The following is a 19,999-nucleotide window of genomic DNA, read 5'->3' on the forward strand; positions in this document are numbered from 1 at the left end:
TATTGGATAGTTTGTTCTTAAGTCAAGTTGCAAGGATATTCCGGGGTTTGTTTACGAGAAGTGACTTTACGCTCATGCACAAAGCAGGTCCTTGTGGCTAGCCCACAACGCAATCCCTATCCTTTCTCCCACCCTCAATACCTTGCACCGTCCCCCTCCTCCCACCCCTCCGAATCCCCGGCTTCCTTTGCAGCCCCTGATTAGCTCTATGGGCACTCATTCTCCTCGCCGGAGCCCCTGGACCCCCGGGACAGGCTTCTTGTAGTGGTGGTGGATTCGCTCGACCTCGACCTCGACCTCCATCGCAAACCGGGACTCCACCACCCCGACCATCACCACGACCTCGGTTGCCGCCTCGAATGGAGAAGGGGAGTATTTGGAAGATCAAATACTATCCCTAATATCGATTGTCTTTCCTCCATCATATCCGTCAGCCTGGGCAAAGTAATAACCCCTCTGGTTCGCAAGTAGCCTTAATAATCCGGCACCTTCTTTCCGCTCAACTACAAAGTCACAATTATAGTGCGTATGCCCAAATGCCCATATTTTAACCTTTTTACTCTGGAAGCATTTCTCCTCAGACAAGTCGGTTGAAAAGGCGCTCGTAATCGAACTTGCAGCGTGCCTTGGATCAATCGCACGGGCATCCTTTGATGGACTCCAATGTGTGAATATCATAATACGCACGTCAGACTGCTCAAGCTCAGTAACTTGTGTGTTGAGCCAGGCAATGTCCCGTTCATGCGCTTCGTTGTGCGAGTCGACATCCCACTCGTTAGTAACGAGGAAATCATTGAGCCCAAGACTAACAGCCATTTGGTTTTCAGCGGAGATGGAAGAGAACAGACTGCATCCAAGAATGACGACGTTGGTGTCTGGCATCCGATAGACTGCACGATCGAGCAGGATGAAGTCCCCGAGCGAGCGTTGTTGCGAACGTCTCTTTCAAAAGTAAGAAGAATGTCGAGTGTTTCCGGCCAATTTGAATGGTAAGCTTCATGATTCCCGGGGATAAAGAGTACAGCGCGGAATTGGTTGAGCTGTCGAGTGAGAAAGGCAAGGCAGTCGTCCTTGTGTAGTGCGACGTTGCCGATGTCGCCAAGAAGTGCTAAATAAGGTGCCTTTGGGATGATGTTAAAGACGTCGTAGGCTTTTGGAGCCTCTAAATGCAAGTCTGAGAGGATCTGAACCGCCATTGCGAGTGGAAGATGAACAACAATGATTAATGTGTAACGGTTATTGAGAAACCTCTTTTAAAGGGGCTGTTGTCCGTCCCGTCCTTCGCTAAGGCGTCGCTAGTCGCGCCAGCTTTACTCTTGGCTTAATAATCTCGCGGAGTCACGTGCGACTAGACCAGAGGACTTTTAATAAGTTTGATAGGGGAGCGAGAACGGACATTATTATAACATCTTAATAGGTTTAAAGAGATGGCTGTATCTTAACCTGATAAGTATTAGTAAGATCTATATTCAAATAATATGAAAATTATAATCGATTTGCGAGAGGGTTAAAGACGATCTTTTAAGCATGATATAGCCGACTTATTACCGTGCTTAAGATTGAGGACGCTTTGTAGCTACCTAGCAATTGTTAATAATAAGTTAAGACTTCAAGTCGAGACTTTAAAGCCTATTCACTAGAACTGACCATGGATAAGGTATCTCCTCAGATGATCGTCCAAATGCTCGTCGGACGAAACGACTGACCCAGCTGGCTACGATTCCACTTCTCCTAGGTCACGGACAGCGAGATCTGGTAGATAGCAAAGTAGGGAGGCTCTTGCACAATTCTATTGCCAAGCCTACGCCCCGGTCAGACCCTATCATCGACCCCATCAACATCATCAAAGACATGGGATTCCCATGTGTTACACATCTTTTCCGTCTCGGTCGTAGTGAGGGCTCTCACGACGCTACTTCAATTCTTTCTAAATTTACATCCGCAGGTTTACCTTCGGACGAAGAACATGGAAACCGCAAAATTCACCACGCCTACCTCCTATATCTCTCTGAATACATATGTTATGCAGAACGAGCTATTACATCAGCACAAGTGCTTAGAGAGCTTGTCTGTCGTTCGGAAAACACCGTACGATCCCTCCGGATTAAGTACGAAAACGATATCGAACATCTCAAAAAGCACGCGCCACCGCCGTCAACAGTCACAAGAACGCAGCCAAAATAAATAAAATGTAATACTAGTCTACGTAGAGCAAAGCCAATATTCTACGGAACGCTACCTGCAAATTCGAAACACACTATCCCTTCCAGTTCGAGGTTCTCTGAAAGAAAATGGAACATCACCTGCGCAGTACAGAGAAATATTCCCATCACACGCAATACGTTTCTATTTTGTATGTCGGATTTTCTCTGTCAATCTAGTTAGCTTCGGGAAAGGTACAGGGCAGGAAGGAGCGGGTATGGATATCTTACGAGAACGTTTTTATAACTACCAATCCCAACCCAAGAGTCAGGAAACCAAAAAGACAAATAAACTACACCGTGTTAGCATTTCTCCTCAGAACCAAGAATATTCTATTCCACACTCATCGTAACGTACCCCGTTCTTCAACGCAGCTTCCTCTCTCAAAGTCTCGCTCAGATTGATCTGGCGCTGAATTTGAGAACAAAGAAGCGCCAGATCTTCATTATTTCGTAGCAATTGGGCGTCCTTGTCCTTCAATTTTGTGCCTTTATTGACCAGCTGAGCATCCTTATCTTTTAGCTCCGTGGCTTTCTCTCGAAGTCGACGCCGAAGGCCCGTGAGCTGGGATTCCAGGGCTTGGAGATGTTCATTCCTTTCAGCCACCCGGCTTTCAAAACCAGATGCCGCACTGGAAAGCTTACTCACCCTCTCCGCGATTTGTTCCATATCGTCTGCATGTTGTCGCTCGGAATTTTTGGCTTGATGGAGAAGGTCTGCGACTGTTGTTCTGTATTGCTCAATGACTTTTTGCTTGTCTGCGAGATTTCTTATATATCCGTCAATGGCTTTGCGCCAGTCTGCGAATGTAGACGTCAGTCTTGCAATTGTGGCGTCTTTCCCTGCCTCTCGATTGTTGTTGAACCTAGCCAGCTGCTCAAAACGTACAAACATTGCACATAAAAGAATGAGGTAAAAGGCATCTTTTTCCTGTGCCTTGACAGCGAAGAGAGATTCAGCATTGACTATCTGCTTCTTCAGCCTCTCGTTGAGCTTCCTCTCATTTGCTAGTTGGATGTCCGTGTCCGTGGGCTCGTCCTCATCCTTATCCATGAGGGCTTGCAATTGTACTAAGAGTTCGTTGGATCGAACAATGCTTTTGAGATAATTGTTGAAACTTGATTGATCTCTGTAGCGTCGTCTAAGGGTATCTTGCTCCCATTCCCAATAACGAAAGATTGTATGCAAGGCCTTTTTGTCCTCTGCCAGGGCATTTGAGCCATTCATAACCCGGAGAGTAAAGGCAAAAGAAGCTTCAAGATCCCATGGCGTGAAGGAAGTACCATCATTCGGGGTTATGGTGAATGAAGGGGCTATCGCGAATTCGGTGTGTATGTCCTCGGGGAATGGGTTTCTTAGCGTTGCATTATCAATCTCCCCTAAGCGCTTGGATTTCAAGAACAATTGGTATGAAGAATCAAACATATCAGATGCGATGTATTCATTATGAAGTTCAATGGTCGCACGTTGTGACTTCGTGAGCTTTTCCAGATTGACAATTTGATCTTCCCAGTGTTCAAATAACTGATTGAATAATTTAATCGTACGCAATTCCGCAGTCGAGACATCAAGAGCATCGCGCGCCCCCTTGAAAAGCTTCAAACAATACGTGTCTGGATTCTCTTCGGTCTCTGTAGAGCTCGCGGCGACTATGGCGGGGTTTTCACTACTAGGCGAAGGAGTGGAACTGTTGGTATTTGGGACAGGCGTCGGATTTGCCATCTTGGATGAGGCTTTGGCTCGACGAAGGGGGGCAGACTCGTATGGAAAATTGTAGTTTCGACTTGAAGGAGGAGCGGTGAGGGCTGGGAATAACGGTAGGCGCTGCTTTCCGAGGCAGCGACGTCGAGGGTTGGAGATTTGAGGGCTGAACTTTTGCTGCGAGTAAAGACTACGGAACAGAGGTCCAAAATATATAACTTTTGAGAATGTGCTTGGTCGAAATTCATTAAGTGTTGGTAGTTTGCACACTTCTAGCTATAGGTTAAGCGGCATTCACCACTTGAGGCCTGCCAACCTCAACTACGTACCTGTACTTACTTTTGACATGGACCACATGCTCGGCGGTCAACTTTCGCACGCGTGATCCGTCACATGTCACTTGACAGCCATATCTTTTCATAGCCCAAACTTACAGTTTCAGATAGTTCAAACCCTTTGAGTACGTGTCAAGTCTACTCTACCTTCGTGGAACTTCCAACAATTCAACTTTCAGCTGTCGTCCTTTCTTTGGCTGCACACAAGGCAAAGACATCATGTGACGCATTCACCCAAATACAGTCTTAGATCGTTCTCGCAGAAAGCAGAACTCTTTGTTCCCCTGAAAGACCATACAGTTGCTGTATCTCAAATTCCTCATCGTTCGGCTCCACACGTCAGCTCTTATTGTGCCATATCTTCATCCCCTCCATAATATTTGCTTTTCAGAGCAGACTGTCAACTCGACATTTGACATGTCCTCTATCACAGCAGCAGACGTCTGACCATAAGCGAAATTAGTAAGTACGTGCCTCCACCTGTCTTGGACGTCAACGATCCTTGAGATTCCAAACAATCATGTAGGTATAGAGAGAGAGAGAGCTGATAGAACGTTTCAATTTGTATATTTCAAATAGCACAGTTTGCTTGCGAGTAAACTCATCAGATCCTACATACGATACGTTAGTCCTTCTCACAGCCAAAGAACCATGTTTTCCCCTCTCACTTTGCCGCCGCCGCCTCCTTTCGCAACTTCTCAAATCTGTCTATCGTCCTCTCCGAGATAGCCTTAGCATCCCACTTATAAGTAACGCTGTCCTCCTTCACAACAGCACTAGCCCACTTCCAGAAACTCGGTGCCTTGGCTTCCAGCGAGGTAAGAAGGCTCTTGGGAAGCAAGGCCTCATATTCAGCAAATGTAACCAGACGAATGACAAAAGAGGCAGTTTGGACCTTCCCAGACAGACAGAATTAGCGCTTATCCCATCTGACTCTGGAATTTAAAACGTGGAGTTCCGTTCACTTCAAAGGAGATATCAATATACGTACCTCAGCCAGCGTAAACCTATCCGACCCCCCAAAAAACGGCCCCGCATCCCCCAACAACGGCTCCAGCTCCTTTACAACCGCATCCACAATCTTCCCCACTGCGTCCTCCTTCTCCTCCCCGACCTGAGCCCTCAGCGCCGCTAGATACAAACTGAGCAACTTGCTAATAAACGTATCGACAAAGAAATTGATCTTCGCCCGCTGCAGCGGCCCGCCTTCATCGGTACTGGCTTTCTCCAGATGCGACGAGTGCGCATCGACGAGGAACTGCGACACGATGGCCGATTCGGTTAGTATGATGCCGTTGTAGTCGAGCGCTGGCACGAGGCCGCGGGGGTTGATTTTTAGGTATTCGGGAGTGCGGGGTACGGATAGGTCTACGATGACAGTTTCGAAGGCGAGGTTGAGTTCGCGGAGCGCGATTTGGGAGCGGTGTGCCCAGGGACAGGCGTAGCTTGTGTACAAGGTGATTTTGGGGGGTTCGGTGGAGCCCATGATTGCGGTTTGGTATAGATAGATAGGTACCTGGGGAAAGGAAGGAGGGGTTGAGATGGGTGAATTCGATCGAGTTGAGGGGAGCAGATCACGTGCTTGGGTATAGTATGGGGTCTGGAGCTCGAAAGGAAATGGTTGAATGTTTGTTTTATGGAGAGCAGTATCTTTTATAATATATTTCAGGCTTCAGGCCTTCGTACTCATGTAATAGGCGGCTTGGATGGTGTGATTGATAAGGAGGGGTAAAGTGCTCGGTATTTCTAAGCATGTTTCGGGCAATCCGGACTTAAGAAAGAGGAGTGAAAAAGGGGGCACTAATAAAACTCGGTTATTTCCGACACTCCTTTTACCTACCTATACAGTACTCTATCGTGTATATAACTAATCTCTCTATGAACAAAGACAAATGTAGGAAATAAAGACACTCAAGCTCGGATGTTTTTTATATTTGTGCAATTTTTACCTTCTTGGTATGTATAGAGAGAGCTTTATAAGTACAACTGGAACTCCTTTGTCTCGCTCACTCTTTTTCTACGCGGAGAGGAATAGCAGGAGTCATTAAATTTGCGGCTCTCCTACAAAACCTATATCAAAAATGATCTCAAGAACCTGTGTTGTCAATCAAGTTTTGACCATAGCACTGCTAAAAGGGCAGATATCCAGACCTGTCTTCGTGGTAGGTCATGAGGTGGATTAATTTTATATTCTAATATACTGCTAGTCCAATTCATGACACAGAATCAGAATTGGGAATCCCGGAAAGGTTTTGTGGAACAAGAAGGCGGGTTCATATTCGTGAGAGTGAAGTATCAGTATTTTCCCAACTGCAACAAAGGGCTAAAATGCAAAGAAACCGTCTTAAAGCGCCTTACTCCGTAAACCACACATCTTTCAACAACTCCTCCGCATCCAATCTCTCCTCTGGATCAATCTTCAGTACCCTCTCCACAAACGCCCCATCCTCCTCCTCAATCCCCCACTCCCTCATAACCCACCGCCACTCCCAATACTGTTTCCCCGCTTCTTTCATCGCTCTTTTAAGCCCATTAAAGTGCTTGAAAATAGTAACCATGTCCTCACCAGCCGCTTCGAGCATGTGTTGTGCGTATTCCCCGATCATCGCGTTTTGCTTTTGCAGCATTTCGATGGCGGCTTCATCGTCGTTTTCTTTCTCGGAGTCGTAGAGTTCGTCTGGTGGTCCCATCATGAGAGAGCCAATCTGGGAGGTGTAAGATGAAGAATTCGTAGAGGTAGATAGATGGATTGTCAGGTATCTGATTTGCTTACAATTGCGCCGAAAGACCAGATGTCTGTTTTTGTGTCCCAGGGTAATTCGAGCCAGACCTCGGGACTGCGAAAAGACAGCGGCGAGATGGTGTGCTTTGATGGTGGCGAAGCTTCCGAGAACATAAGTAAGCTAATATCCACTATGATACTGAGAGGAGAGGATGTACAAACCACTTGCCCAGTCTGCTATCTTGACTGAGGCCTCGGCAGGATTGAATTCGGAGTCCGAGAATCCTGTGAGCAGAATGTTTTGTGGTTTCAGATCTGGTTTCCATCAGGTTTTGGCCTGGGAGGGATGTCTGACAAGACTCTAGACTCACCGGTATGCACTAGATCCTTCGAATGAGCCCAAGCAAGGCCCTCTAAAAACCGCTTCGCAATCGTCTTGATCTCGACCCTCTGAAGCTTCCTCTTGAGAGCTTCACTCCAAAGATCCGTTTCCATGTATTCGAGAACCATGCAATTTGGAGTCTCGATGTTGTCAATCAGCTGACGGATGCTAGGGTGCCCTTTGAGTGCCGAGAGATGCTTGCGTTCGGCTTCCAGGAGATGGAGCTTTTCGGCTGTTTTGATTACAACCTTTCCTTCATCGCTAAGAGGAATTAGCAAGGTGTCAACCTAGGGTCTGTCACAGGAGCCGTAGTTTGCATACCTTTGGTTCTCCTCATTCTCTGGGCATGCGCTCCAAACTGTCTTGGTCCGCGGGTGCGTCGCTTCAAGGAGACGGTATGAACGAACAAGACCTACAAGGCGCTGACCTTTCTGAAATATAGCCATGGCGCCTCGAAGGATTTGATTGTCGTCTTTTGGTAGAACAAAAGTAAGCTCTTTTGATATCAACCTTTTTAAGTTGTGACTGGTTTATTTTTCGAGGGTTGTAGGTAAATATTGACATTACTACTTTCGGTACTGTAAGCGATAACTCTAACCGATCTACCCCTGACGCCAATGCAATGCTACCTATGTATCATCTAATTATGATGCTTTATATCACATCATAAGCAACATCAAACAGCAGATACAAATTCAACAGAAGAATATCATACTAAGTATGATATAACAATAATGCCTCACACCCCCGCAGACCCCAAACCAACGACATCACCTCATGCATCAAGGACCACTTTCCCCGCCAGCCTATAGCTCGGGTGAATTGGCTGCTTGAACGATGATAGGAAGTAGAAAGTAGAGCTATAGAAGGATGAAAGTAAAAACATGAATTATTACAATATATTTTTGTCTACCATCTAAAAACGCCCATGCTAAACAAGTCTATCCCACCATGCACAAACAAACAATAATATAGATGACGGGGAACATTTAATGTTATAGGATAAACTATTTCTCACACCCAGCTGGCCAATCAAATCAAATCCCTTCCAAAAACACGACATCACCTCATTCATGCATCAAGAGCCGTACTACTCCCACCGCTCTCCTCACCAACCTCCTCTCCTCCCTTCCTCTCCTCCACTCCCCCGCTAGTTCCATCCTGATTCTCCTCATCATCTTTCTTCTTCCCGAAATCCGTCGGCGCGTACGACGAATGCTTCCGCAGCCTCTCGCCGTAGATGTAGAACAGGAACGGGATGGGCATGAATGCTATCCCGAGGAAGCCGAGGAGCGAGCCTGCCCAGTCGACACCGAGTTTGTTGAACATTTGGGTTGCGAAGAGCGCTGGGGTGTTGTTAGTACGGGAAAAGAGAAGAGGGTGGAGGATAAGGATGAGAGTTGACGTTTGTGGGGGATCTGAAATTTAGTACAGGAAAGAGGTATTCCAGGTTCCATGTTGAGTGGGACATTAAAAACCCCCAATCGTGAATATAAACTTTCGTGGCTGGTAGTGGGAAAGAAAGGGCGGATTTAGACTTACGAAAGCCAGCTCCGAAAAACGATCTCAAGAACGTGTTTGCGGCAATCGCACTAGCTGCTACGACTAGGTAGGCGTCGATGATGTAGTTTAACGCTTGTAAGAAAATCGTCAAGATCCCCGCGCCAGTCATTATTCCACTAAGCGTTGGGGCAATCCAATGGATGTCGGGATAATTTCCCGTCCAAGCAAACCAGAATAGTCCGACTGGGAAGAGGACAGCGCCGAGCATCATTGGCAAGAGGCGCTGTTCCGGAACCTATTCGTGCAATCAGTATTGTTTGAATATCTCGAATCTTCTGAGAGGTTTTCCAGCGGGTGAAAAGTGGATCTCAGAAGCAGGAATCATGCATCATTTCCAGGATCAAGAAATCGACCTACGGGTATGTTGTTATTTGCTTTCAGTTTACGGTTATAACGCGGCTCAAATGCTATCACAATTCCGGAGCCAACAAGAACACCAATAACGAGACCGATATATGGCAGCGTAGCAACAGCTTCATTGATGCCTCGCTTTTCAGCAAACACAATTGGGTACGCTTCCAAGAATAGGTACAAAATTCCGTAGATGAAAGCTGTATAGAGGGTAATGAGGAATACGATAGGTTCTAGGAAGAGGAGTTTGAGTGGGAGCGAGAGATGTTTGTTGAATAGGTCCTTGACATCAACGACTTCTTCCTGTAAGTTGTCAGTATTGCCTTATTGTGAACAAACCATATTGGGGGCTTGTTCATAGTGTCTCATAACTTCTGAAACATGAAAGGGAACGCAGAAAATGTATACCTCTGATATATGGTGGATGGCGAAATTCTGCGTTTCGGTCCTGTAGTAGCCGGCTCGTCTTTGCAGAAGGGTCCTTTCGTATGTCTCTTCCATAATAAACAGATCCAACACGAAGGCTAGGGCGCCCATAATGCCAGTAATATACTCAGTCCATCGCCAGCCGAGATAGCTTTGCGTGATAAATGCTCCTGCAATTGGAGAGATGAACGGTCCGATGAAAACAAGGGATGAGAAAGCCGCAATAGCAATTCCCCTCGTTTCGTTTCCAAACAGATCCGAAAACGCACCTCCCACCACAGCAAGCGGGCATGACGCAAAGACTCCTGCGAAGAATCTCGTGAGCATCAATGTCTGGAAGTCCTTTGCGGTCGCTGCGGCAAACATGAAGCATGTGAAAACAAAGCAAGCGCCAGTAACTGGAAGTTTCCTGCCATAAAGCTCCGAAAGAGGCGCGAAAGCCAATGGCCCTGTAGCAAAGCCACAAATGTATAATGTGAGTCCGAGAAGTGACACGACGGTCCCGACGTGGAACTCCTTGCCCACGGGCTGAACTGCTGCGGAGTAAACCGAGGATCCCCACGAGGCGATAAGAGTATCGAATCCTAGTACGACGGCGGTCCGCAACTTCCTCCTTATCGGCCATGATTTTGCGTTCGCGGGGTCGTCGTCGCCTGTGAGCTCGACGAGGTAGTCATCATGGTTCGCTTCGAGGGAAGGAGGGAGCCCCTTTCCGTTTCGGCCAAGCTTGAAGTCGAGGTGAGTGGGAGCACGTCTGACGGGCTGCGATGCATGGGGGTGAAGGTCGAACATATTGGAGGTGCCTCGTGCTCGTGGAGTACGTAGAGTACAGTGACTCGTAGATGACAGAAAAAGCGGCGAATTCAAATTTCCGGAGGTTTCAATGTCGATCGCAATGGAAGTGAGCAAGCAGGCGGAGATTCTTAATTTGACTTCACCTTCAAGCACTCACTCACGTACTCACTTGAGAATACTCACGGAACAGGAAACAGTACAGTATAAGAGGAAAACAAGCGAACTTAAAGTACTTCTGAGTTTTTCTATTTCTCTCTATATTTGGCAGTAGATGTGGAGGGCCGGCAATATGACGGATGCCATGACGATGCAATGGATACTCGACTCCGCCACGTCAACAGAAAAGGTCTAGTGGCTGTTTTAGGTTCCTCGTAGAAGTACCCAGAGCCCTACGGAGTGTGAGTATTATCGCAGGGAAATAAGTTATAAACCAATCAGGATGACGTGCTGCATTTTCGGCATGTTACAGTAAGTCCGTAGATGATACTTCGAAGTATCTCAAAGTTTATTTAGAAGTCTAGTGGGTCCAAGGGTCCAAGGAGAAGAGCCGACAGCCGTCGCCGTCTATCCGGAATGTGGGGCTCATGTATGCATAATGTACCTACTAGGGGTAGGAGGGCATCGGGGGCATCGGCGCCCGTAAATGCCGTATCGAATTTCGAATTTACTCCTGTAATAATTCTTGCTATATCTATCAATTACGGAGTAGTAAATGATATAAGGGATGATTGCACTATACTAAAATAAGCAAAAACTATAATATAGTTAGCATTACATCTAAAATAGGTTTACACCATGCGTATTAGGCTTAGTCTGAAATATTGATACTTGAATATAATGAGCTTAAATTCATTGATTCCTGATCATATCTTCGTAAATATCAATGCCCTAATACGTACTTCATGAAATTGTTCAAGCATAACTATAATAAAGGCATTTAAATTAGTAATCGAATATTGCATCACGGAGTAAGTAAAAGATACGGTCCAAGTAAGCAACGGAAAGTATGTCTAGAATTTTCTTCTTTTTCCCTCCACGTCATACTGAATACTTCGTATTATTGTCTTGTGAGCTTCCGAGTGGTCAAACATCTAGTCCAGCTTTCCTGGACTCTGATTTGGCAAAACCATTAAACGACTAACTCTTCAACTACAACAGACGGGTATATAACATCTCGGAATCAACAGAATCATCAATAATTTGGTCAACGAAAATGGAAGGCTTAGTGACCCTGAGATTCGACGCGTGAACAAGAATAGGTCTGGTCTGCAAAAACAAATGAAATGCGATAGACAGTGACACTTGTCCAGGTAAAGCAGCAGATGTTAGCAGAGATGGATGCCTACGAAACAGAGTCTATCCAGGCGAATTTGTAGCGAGAAAAGGCTTGTTGGTACAGGTGCATTGGATATATGCCTCTCAATCTACCACCATGACGCCAGCTTATGCTTTTGGACCCCAAAGAACTCCATACAACTCCAGATCTGATCATCCAAACCAAATTACTTCCTTCCTCGCCCATTTTCTTCCTCAGATCAGACCGTGTACCTATAGCTAGCATATCTCCCGGCTGTCTCAGACTTCCGAATGATCTTGACCACCTGACCCCGCCTCAACCCCAAATACCTCGCAACCGGATCACCAACCTGAATACGCGGGAGCTGTGTCTCCTTCAACCGATATCTCTGCAATAGCGCCGACTTCTCTTCCTTGCTAAGCAGAACGTGTTTGGGCACTAGTTCGTGGTGTGTGATGTTGACCAGCAGATCCGCCTCCAGGAATGTCTCGATCCTGGTCTCGGACGCTACCGCGGGGATGATCTTGAGAGCCGCAGGGGTGATATTGACGCTCGTGATCATAATGCCTGTGTGGAAGCTTTCTTGTGTGAGCTCTTGGGCGAATTTGCGCATGTTCTTGATACCGATGGAGTCTCCCTCCTCGAATTTAACCTTGATGGGCCCAACGTCAGGAGCTGCGGGTTTGGGGTCGCGGTCGGTAACTGGGTTGCTGTAGCGGGCAACCATCTCATCGCTGGGGTGTGCGGTGAAGGTCATGCGATTTTTCCTGTTGAAGGGAGGGTTAATTAGGGTATCTATAAGTGCTGTGAAGAGGAATGTGGAGAAGCCTACTCGATATTGCCGTCGCCGCTGTTGAATTTGTGAATGAAATCCTCTAGACTGATCTTGACCTCTGCCTCGGAAAGGATATAACCTCTATCCTGAACCAACTCGTGTACAGTCCGCCATGCGCGCCAAAGTCGTGCGGTTTCCCTGTTTCCTGCCTCTCGCTGTTTGACCTCTCGGTCCTCTTCGTTGGACATCTCGTTTGCGTTAGATGGAGTTTGCGAGTGCAAGGAATATGGCAAAGCCGCTGGTGTTGGCGTTTGCGACAGGCTGTTGTGATTGTAGAAGTCAAGGGAGGGGGGTTTAAGAAAAAGATGAGGCTGCAACTTCAAAATATTCAGTATTTCGCCAAATGGTCGTGCAGCCCGCCCTACGACCCTGAGCGCGGAACAACTTTGGACGCTCCGGTAGCCCAGCCGAGCCACATTAAATTGTATGAATCTGTTCTCGAACATATTTTAAAACCATCCAGTTTACGCAAGTTACAGTACTCTGTCAACTTCCACACAATCCAAGTGCACAAGATATTTAGTTATCCTTGTGATCACTCTGCACCTCTTTGCACGCTACTCAATTAATTGACTTCTACAACACCATAACACATTCTATTCCCTTGCTTGTGAAGTCAAATCACAGTCATGGCCGACCTCGCAACTCCCTCAGGTGCTGCCATGTTCGACGCTGGTGGTCCCAGCGAGAAGAAGAACGCCATCACCAAGCCCGAGAAGCCAGATGAGGAAACTTACAAGGCGAATCTCAAGCAAGCCGAGAAAGAACATGCGGATGTCATGACCAAATTGGTAAGTCCATTCGAACAAGCGCACTGGGTGGATTCACCGGGAGTCTGCAGATACAATTGCTCACTAATTCCTGCAGAATGCCGTCCGGGCCAAGATTGACATTGCGAAGCCCTCTTCCAAAGATTCGCCGTCCAGCAAGCGCCGTGCAGAGCTCATTGCGCAATTGAAGGAAATCCGGGAGAAACAAGGTGCTGGGAAATCTGGCCGAGCATCTACATTCGAGAGGATTAAGGCTTTGGATGAGAACCTCAAATCGGCAATTCAAGCGCAAAAGGCTGCTCGCAGCAAGGTTAACTTCAAGGGCGTTGAGGATCTTGACCGCGAAATTGACCGACTGGACAAGCAAGTCAACAGCGGTATGATGAAGCTGGTCGACGAGAAGAAGGCGTTGTCTGAAATCTCCAACTTAAGAAAGCAGCGCAAGGTTCTTGCTGGGTTCGACGAATCCCAGAAGGTCATCGATGCGAAAAAGGCCGATCTCAAGAAATTGAGAGATACTCTCGACGACCCAGAGTCAAAGGCTCTAAGCGAAAAGTACAACAAGCTCCAGTCAGAGCTAGACGCCATCAAGGCCGAGCAAGACGAGGCCTACCAAGGTATCAACGCCCTGCACGAAGAACGCAAGAAGCTTCAAGACCAGCAACAAGAGAAGTGGACCGCCCAAAAGAAACTCAAGGACGACTATTACCAAGCTGGCCGTGCAATTCAAAAATACGAATATGAGGCACGACAACGTCTACGGGAGCGCAAGAAGGCTGAGCAGGAGACCTACGTTAAGGAAAAGAAGCGAGCCCGTGCTCAGGAGATGCTCGCCGATGCAAGCGAGCCAGCATACTTGGCCGAGATCAGAACCGCTGAATCTATCATCCGATACTACGATCCCAAGTACACGAACGAGAAGGCACCTCTCCAAGCCCCCTCGCAATTTTCTGCCTATGCCGCGAGAACTGTCGATGAGGCCGGTATCAAGGGCATGAAGGTCGTTCAGAAGAAGGACGAAGAGGATTACTTTGCGGGCACTGGGGGTAAGAAGGGAAAGAAGGGGAGAAAGAACAATGCTGCTGCCACCCTCGACGCTCCCGCTCCCAGCAAGAACTTTAGCTGTCCGCCTCAAGTCATGAACGACTGTTCCTCGATGGGTATTGACCCCCCTATGAGCTCAGCCGATGTCGAGCCTGTCGTTGAGAAGGTCCGGGCGAAGCTGGAGTTCTACAAGTCTGACCAAAAGGCGCAAACCGAGAAGGTAAGTCGCCTTTATACATAACATCTATTCACGGAATGGTATGCTAACTAAGTAACAGAACATCGCCAAGGCCAAGAAGGAACTCGAGCGTCTCGAGGCAGAAGACGAGACACCAGCCGCGCCAGCCAAGACCGCGGAAACCAACGGAGCTGCTCACGGAGAGACCAAGGCCACCGCCGGCGTTGACGATGGCGGCTCTGTTGCAAACGAGATCAACCTGATGAAGGCCGCTGGTTCAGATGTGATTGCCGATTTGCAGGGGGCCAGTCTTGAGGACAAGGAAGAGGAGAAGTAGATCCATCCGATGCCCCGCTTCACCCAGCCGGACGTTGTCTTCTTCCCACTTCTTTCACACTTCCCTCACTCACCTCAACTCCTCTCCAAACCCAAACGCCTCACACCTCACCCACCTCTCACAAAACCATTTCCTCATCTGCACATCAAAACTCATCCATCCAAAAGTTACCCGTCACGTCTCGGGGTCGGGGGGAACCTGCATATTTCTGGCTCGCTCTCTGTATATCAACCTACCTCGCCACACTTTCACGTCACCTCACTTCGGGAAAAAAGTCTTCTCATTCTTGGACATCGAACGCGGAGACGCATCGTGCATGGTAGCAGCAGATAGTCGTGGTCGCTTTGCTAGATAGGGAAAAACATATGCATCTAAATTTTTGAATTAATTAATCCACCCATTCCGTTCTGTGAATTTCACTCGTAGTGATCATACCAGTATTAGCAGTCAGTGACTATGCCTTTCCTCCTTCCCCTTCTTATCTTTTCCTCTCGTCTCCCTTTACATTAAACTCTAGAATTCGAACGCCAAACTCCACATAACAGAGCTCCAAGCTTTTCATTACTAACCCCCTTAGTCACAAAATCACTGAAGTAAATACCTAAAGTACGTGACAAATACTCGTATGTAAATGCAAGCAGGTGTATTTGTTCATTGCTATTACTAGACGTTATAAAATTGTAAATCCCCACACCAATGCTCCGGCTAAATGCTATGATATGATATGCTATGCTATGCCGAACCCCCCAAATTGCAAACTGCAGCCCTTATATCGATCCATCGATCGATCCATCTGGTTCTCGATATCGTTCCTGCTCATATGAGCAAGTGCAAAACGTATGTCATATCTCATATCGGCAATTTCGAAGCACAGCACCACTCCTTCTTTTATTCGCCCCCTCCCCTCCTCGCCGTCACTTGGATCCAATTCCCAACTCTTTCCTTCCGTGTATTATATTATATTACGTATCTTGTAAATGCTCGGTCTCCTTAATAACCAGGCGGCACATACCCATAGCCCTGCATCGGCGCAAAGGCAGTCTGTGGTCTACTCGGGGCCCTCGGCGGCGGCTGCGGCATGGGCGCCGGCACAACACTCCTCCTCCTCTCTCTGCGATCCCTCTCCCTGGCTCCTGCATCCTAACCTTCCTCCCCCCGCCAAACGCAGCCCCACCACCCAGCGCACTCAGCGGCGGATCTCTCACACCCGGCTCCTCGTCACCCGGTAAATCCAAACGCACGAGCCCATAGAAATACTCCAGCACTTCGGGATACCGCTGCACGGACGCTTTCCAGTCATCGTCGATGCCGCGCTTGAGCTCTGCGTCTGCGGAGGCGATTTCAGAGGGATGAGGATGTGTGCGGTAGTAGGCGTAGTGGGCGTGCAGGGCGTGCAGGCGTTGGGCGTGCGAGTCGCGGCGGCGGGTGGTGAGCATGGAGAAGTAGGAGAGGATGTAGTCTTGAGCGTGGCCGCGAACCCAGGTTCTAAGACATGGGGGGTTAGTGTGATTAAGAATTGGATGGGGATCTATATGGTAGAAGTGGAGGTGGAAGTGGAGGTGGTTTAAAGGGGATATACCTTATATCGGTAAATACACTAGTCATCATCCTCTGCTCTGCTTGCCTCACTGCAACATCCAAGCCCTTGGCTTCACACTCGCATTGTGCCAGGGCCGGCTGGTTGCATATGGCACAATCCGGGTCCATTATCTTAATCGGTTTCTTGGACCTGCTGTGCTTGATTAACATGACTTCGGGACGAAAGTATGGCATTTGTGTTGCCCTTCGGATAGGTAGGTAGCGGAAGCTAAGATAAGGAATGGATAGAAGGATATGGGGATCAAGGGGGGGCAAGAGAGGTCCGGAGAGGACATGGTTTTTGTACAGGATTTGTCGATTCTGTGAATAAGAACCCGTGATTGGGATGCATGGGCAGGCAATCGGTGTACGAGTAGATGTGGAAACAGATGGCAGACGTGGAGGTGTGGGATGAGGAATTCAGATCACCCACCTGTTGAGAGTGATGCAGATGTCCAGATCACGCTATATGTCGAGGGTTCAGAGAGACAGGTACTCAGACAGAGGAGGGAGAAAGACAGCCCAGAGCGTGCTCGTGTGGGCTTGTCTCGAAAGAGTAGAGAGAGCGAGAGTCAGGGAACAAGCTTGAAGGCATTCGGACAGCAAAAACACAACGAAGCCGACATGCTGCAACTTGACAAAGCAGGGCAGCTACAGTACTTACTTGTCGTTGCATCGAGGTCTGTCTACTCGGCCATAAGTGGAGTCAGCAAGTTGAGGGGAAGACTTGTTGTCGTGGCTCGAATGCTTTGCATCGCGTGGACCTGGTGTGGCATATCAGAAGATCCGGTTGGAAAGAATTAGTTGTATTGTAGACTTGGACCAATAGGCACATGAGAGGTGCTGTGTGTGCGTCTCTAGGCGCATGCACGATGGAGGTCATGACTTCTCGCACTGAATACGGACAGTCTCGCGTCTACACCGCTTCCATGGCGGCAAAGGTAGCCGGGCCTGGTACAGTGATACGGAAAGACTCGGTACTGTATTGAAAGCTGACTATAGATAAGATATACGTCAAATATCCACACTGGGGTTTTTAATCCGGATAGCTTCTTGGTGGGAGGATTTGTATAGCAGGTCAGCTGGAGTTATAAGTCATGATGTTGATTTGAACTTGACTCGGCTATCTCAGGGGTGGGTGAGACATTGGAGGGAGGAAAGAAAAGAATTCTACGGTAGCCGAGAAATAGCTTGGACGATGCCAGTATCAAATTCGCTACATACTGTACTTACTGTACCTGACAATAGGAACCAAATCAATCACATATTCTGTGTACCTGCAGAAATATGCCCCCAAGATGTTCCAGCATACAAGGGACATTGACGCCATTCCTGTATCCCTCCCTCCTCTCCAATGTCGCTAAAACAAGCTATCGAACTTTTCTCCAACGCCGCCATGAATCAACAACCACCGCACCCTCCCAACCAACGTTCGAAGAAGGCTCCCATCTGAACCCTCCCCCCACCGACTACTCGCGCACAATCTTTACAGACAAGGCAACAGTAACCCTATTCGCCGGCTCCGGCGGCCACGGCTGCGTCTCCTTTGTCCGCGAAAAGTACATAGAAAAGGGGCCTGCAAACGGAGGTGACGGAGGCAGCGGAGGAAACGTCTACATCCAGGCTGTACGCGGTGAGACGAGTTTGCACAAGCTCGCGCGACGCAACATTCTCAAAGCCGGACGCGGCAAGAACGGCCAGGGCAAAACACGTGGCGGAGAACGAGGCGATGATATCATTGTGCAAGTCCCAGTCGGGACTGTGGTGAGAGAGATAGAGAGAGTGGATCCTGTGTTTATTGAAGAACAAAGGTTGAAATTGGAGGCGGGGAAGAAAGATGGTGTTGATGAGAGTGGCCCTTGGAAATGGAGCCGTGATAAGTGGTTACTCTACCCAGCTGTTACGCCTGAAGATATCGCGACTGCGGAATTCCCTTCTTTGCCTCGGGGACGGAAATCAATGCTGGCCATGGCGCAGGTGAAAGCTCCTATCTCACTGGATCTAAGCGCGCCTATGGAGAGTCCGATTTTGCTTGCTGCTGGTGCCGTGGGTGGATTGGGAAATCCACATTTCGTTACGAGGGAAGTGCCTAGGCCCAAGTACGCTACAAAGGGGGAAGGGGGCATGAGGATTACATTAGAGCTAGAATTGAAGCTTCTTGCAGATGTTGGACTTGTGGGCTTGCCCAACGCGGGAAAGAGCACGCTGTTGAGGGCTATGAGCAAGAGTCGCGCACGAGTTGGAGATTGGGCATTCACGACTCTCCAGCCTAACATTGGAACTGTCGTACTGGATAATCACCATGGAAGACCGGTAGCACAAGCGACGTACGAGACAGGCGAGCCGAGAATCAATTACACCATTGCCGATATCCCCGGTCTCGTCCAAGACGCACATCTCGACCGCGGTCTAGGGATCTCCTTCCTACGACACGTCGAGCGCGCCCGCATCCTCGCCTTCGTAATCGACCTCAACGCCGGCGATGCTGTCAAAGCCCTCCAAGCTCTGTGGAAGGAAGTCGGCGAGTACGAGCGCATGAAAATCGTCGAAGAGAAAGAGAAGTCCGATCCCATCGTCGAATGGTCGCCTTTCCGATCCACGGAAGACGCATTGGCCAATCGTTCCGAGACAATCGTCATTCCATCAGGAGGACCGACTTTAGATGCTCCTTTGGCACCACAGTTACCGAGTATTGCTGGGAAGCCGTGGTTTGTAGTTGCTACAAAGGCGGATTTGCCGGGCACGCAGGAGAATTACGCGCAGTTGAAGGCGTATCTAGAAGCTGTTGGAAGGGGCGAGCAGGAGCATCCTAGCGGGCAAACGAAGAGTTGGGAGGGAAGCGTTGAGGCTGTTCCTATTAGTGCTATCAACGGGCATGGGACAGAGAGGATTACGGAATGGATTGTGAACCTACTGGAAGAGTGAACTTATGTACTTATATGTCTGTAAATATCGCCTGGTCTGCCAGCTGTTTGAGTACGAAATGATGTAGCTTAATTAATTATTTCAGCAATGCTACCCCTTGGCTCTTGTCTCTAGGAAGAAAATTCCATCTCTGGCAATAAAGCACGCCGGCCTGTCCTTCCAATTTCACATAATGTCCATGAATTGAGCTTGACTTCTACATTTGATTTCTTCGCGCTAGGCGCTGACTACTTCTTTGCTTCTCCTACCAGACTTCTTAACTTCACAGCCACATTAAGCAAAATCTCTATGTCACTAGCTCTCTTGTGATCGTGTCCTGCCAGCAAACTCATGTCCAGAAAAATGCTATACTGCCGGGGGGTCATAATTCTACTCCAAGCAACCACCGCCATCTTTTATTTACATTTACACCATCGATCTGTTTGCAATGTGCTCGGCTCTTATCAGTGAGGGCAAGACGTTGTGCTGTGTTTGATAAGTGGAATAGCCAGTCATATTGAGGGTGCTGAGATGATGTACTGCAGGAAACTATTGAAGTTCATGATGGCAATGCAGAAA

At 48.1% G+C, this 19,999-nt stretch overlaps 7 protein-coding genes across 7 annotated transcripts; 2 read left to right on the top strand and 5 right to left on the bottom strand.

Moving 5' to 3' along the window:
- Positions 1-384: 384 nt before the first annotated feature.
- LHYA1_G005837 (Uncharacterized protein) lies at positions 385-1,196 on the bottom strand (the record flags this gene model as incomplete). The annotated part of the gene is made up of 2 exons (XM_031150781.1): positions 385-942; positions 1,023-1,196. 2 exons carry the CDS (start codon positions 1,194-1,196, stop codon positions 385-387), a joined length of 732 nt encoding a protein of 243 aa, XP_031003704.1.
- Positions 1,197-4,902: 3,706 nt separating this feature from the next.
- Positions 4,903-5,724, bottom strand: GSTU22 (Glutathione S-transferase; the record flags this gene model as incomplete). The annotated part of the gene is made up of 2 exons (XM_031150782.1): positions 4,903-5,133; positions 5,230-5,724. 2 exons carry the CDS (start codon positions 5,722-5,724, stop codon positions 4,903-4,905), a joined length of 726 nt encoding a protein of 241 aa, XP_031003690.1.
- A 2,689-nt stretch (positions 5,725-8,413) lies between these two features.
- LHYA1_G005839 (putative transporter) lies at positions 8,414-10,474 on the bottom strand (the record flags this gene model as incomplete). Its single annotated transcript, XM_031150783.1, has 4 exons — positions 8,414-8,688; positions 8,885-9,140; positions 9,263-9,559; positions 9,596-10,474. The coding sequence occupies 4 exons, from the start codon at positions 10,472-10,474 to the stop codon at positions 8,414-8,416; spliced, it is 1,707 nt and encodes a 568-aa protein (XP_031003691.1).
- Positions 10,475-12,012: 1,538 nt separating this feature from the next.
- On the bottom strand, positions 12,013-12,797 carry RPB5 (DNA-directed RNA polymerases I,II,and III subunit; the record flags this gene model as incomplete). The annotated part of the gene is made up of 2 exons (XM_031150784.1): positions 12,013-12,541; positions 12,607-12,797. The coding sequence occupies 2 exons, from the start codon at positions 12,795-12,797 to the stop codon at positions 12,013-12,015; spliced, it is 720 nt and encodes a 239-aa protein (XP_031003682.1).
- Positions 12,798-13,238: 441 nt separating this feature from the next.
- Positions 13,239-14,938, top strand: LHYA1_G005841 (Uncharacterized protein; the record flags this gene model as incomplete). Its single annotated transcript, XM_031150785.1, has 3 exons — positions 13,239-13,400; positions 13,477-14,643; positions 14,702-14,938. 3 exons carry the CDS (start codon positions 13,239-13,241, stop codon positions 14,936-14,938), a joined length of 1,566 nt encoding a protein of 521 aa, XP_031003681.1.
- A 1,013-nt stretch (positions 14,939-15,951) lies between these two features.
- LHYA1_G005842 (uncharacterized protein) lies at positions 15,952-16,711 on the bottom strand (the record flags this gene model as incomplete). The annotated part of the gene is made up of 2 exons (XM_031150786.1): positions 15,952-16,423; positions 16,518-16,711. Coding segments are annotated over 2 exons (666 nt in total), but the record flags the coding sequence as incomplete, so codon positions are not given.
- Positions 16,712-17,803: 1,092 nt separating this feature from the next.
- LHYA1_G005843 (putative GTP-binding protein, mitochondrial) lies at positions 17,804-19,441 on the top strand (the record flags this gene model as incomplete). The annotated part of the gene is made up of 1 exon (XM_031150787.1): positions 17,804-19,441. The coding sequence occupies one exon, from the start codon at positions 17,804-17,806 to the stop codon at positions 19,439-19,441; it is 1,638 nt and encodes a 545-aa protein (XP_031003679.1).
- Between the last annotated feature and the right edge of the window lie 558 nt (positions 19,442-19,999).

This window comes from Lachnellula hyalina, assembly GCF_007821495.1.
Source record: "Lachnellula hyalina strain CBS 185.66 chromosome Unknown contig00113, whole genome shotgun sequence".
NCBI classification, from domain to species: Eukaryota; Fungi; Ascomycota; class Leotiomycetes; order Helotiales; family Lachnaceae; genus Lachnellula; species Lachnellula hyalina.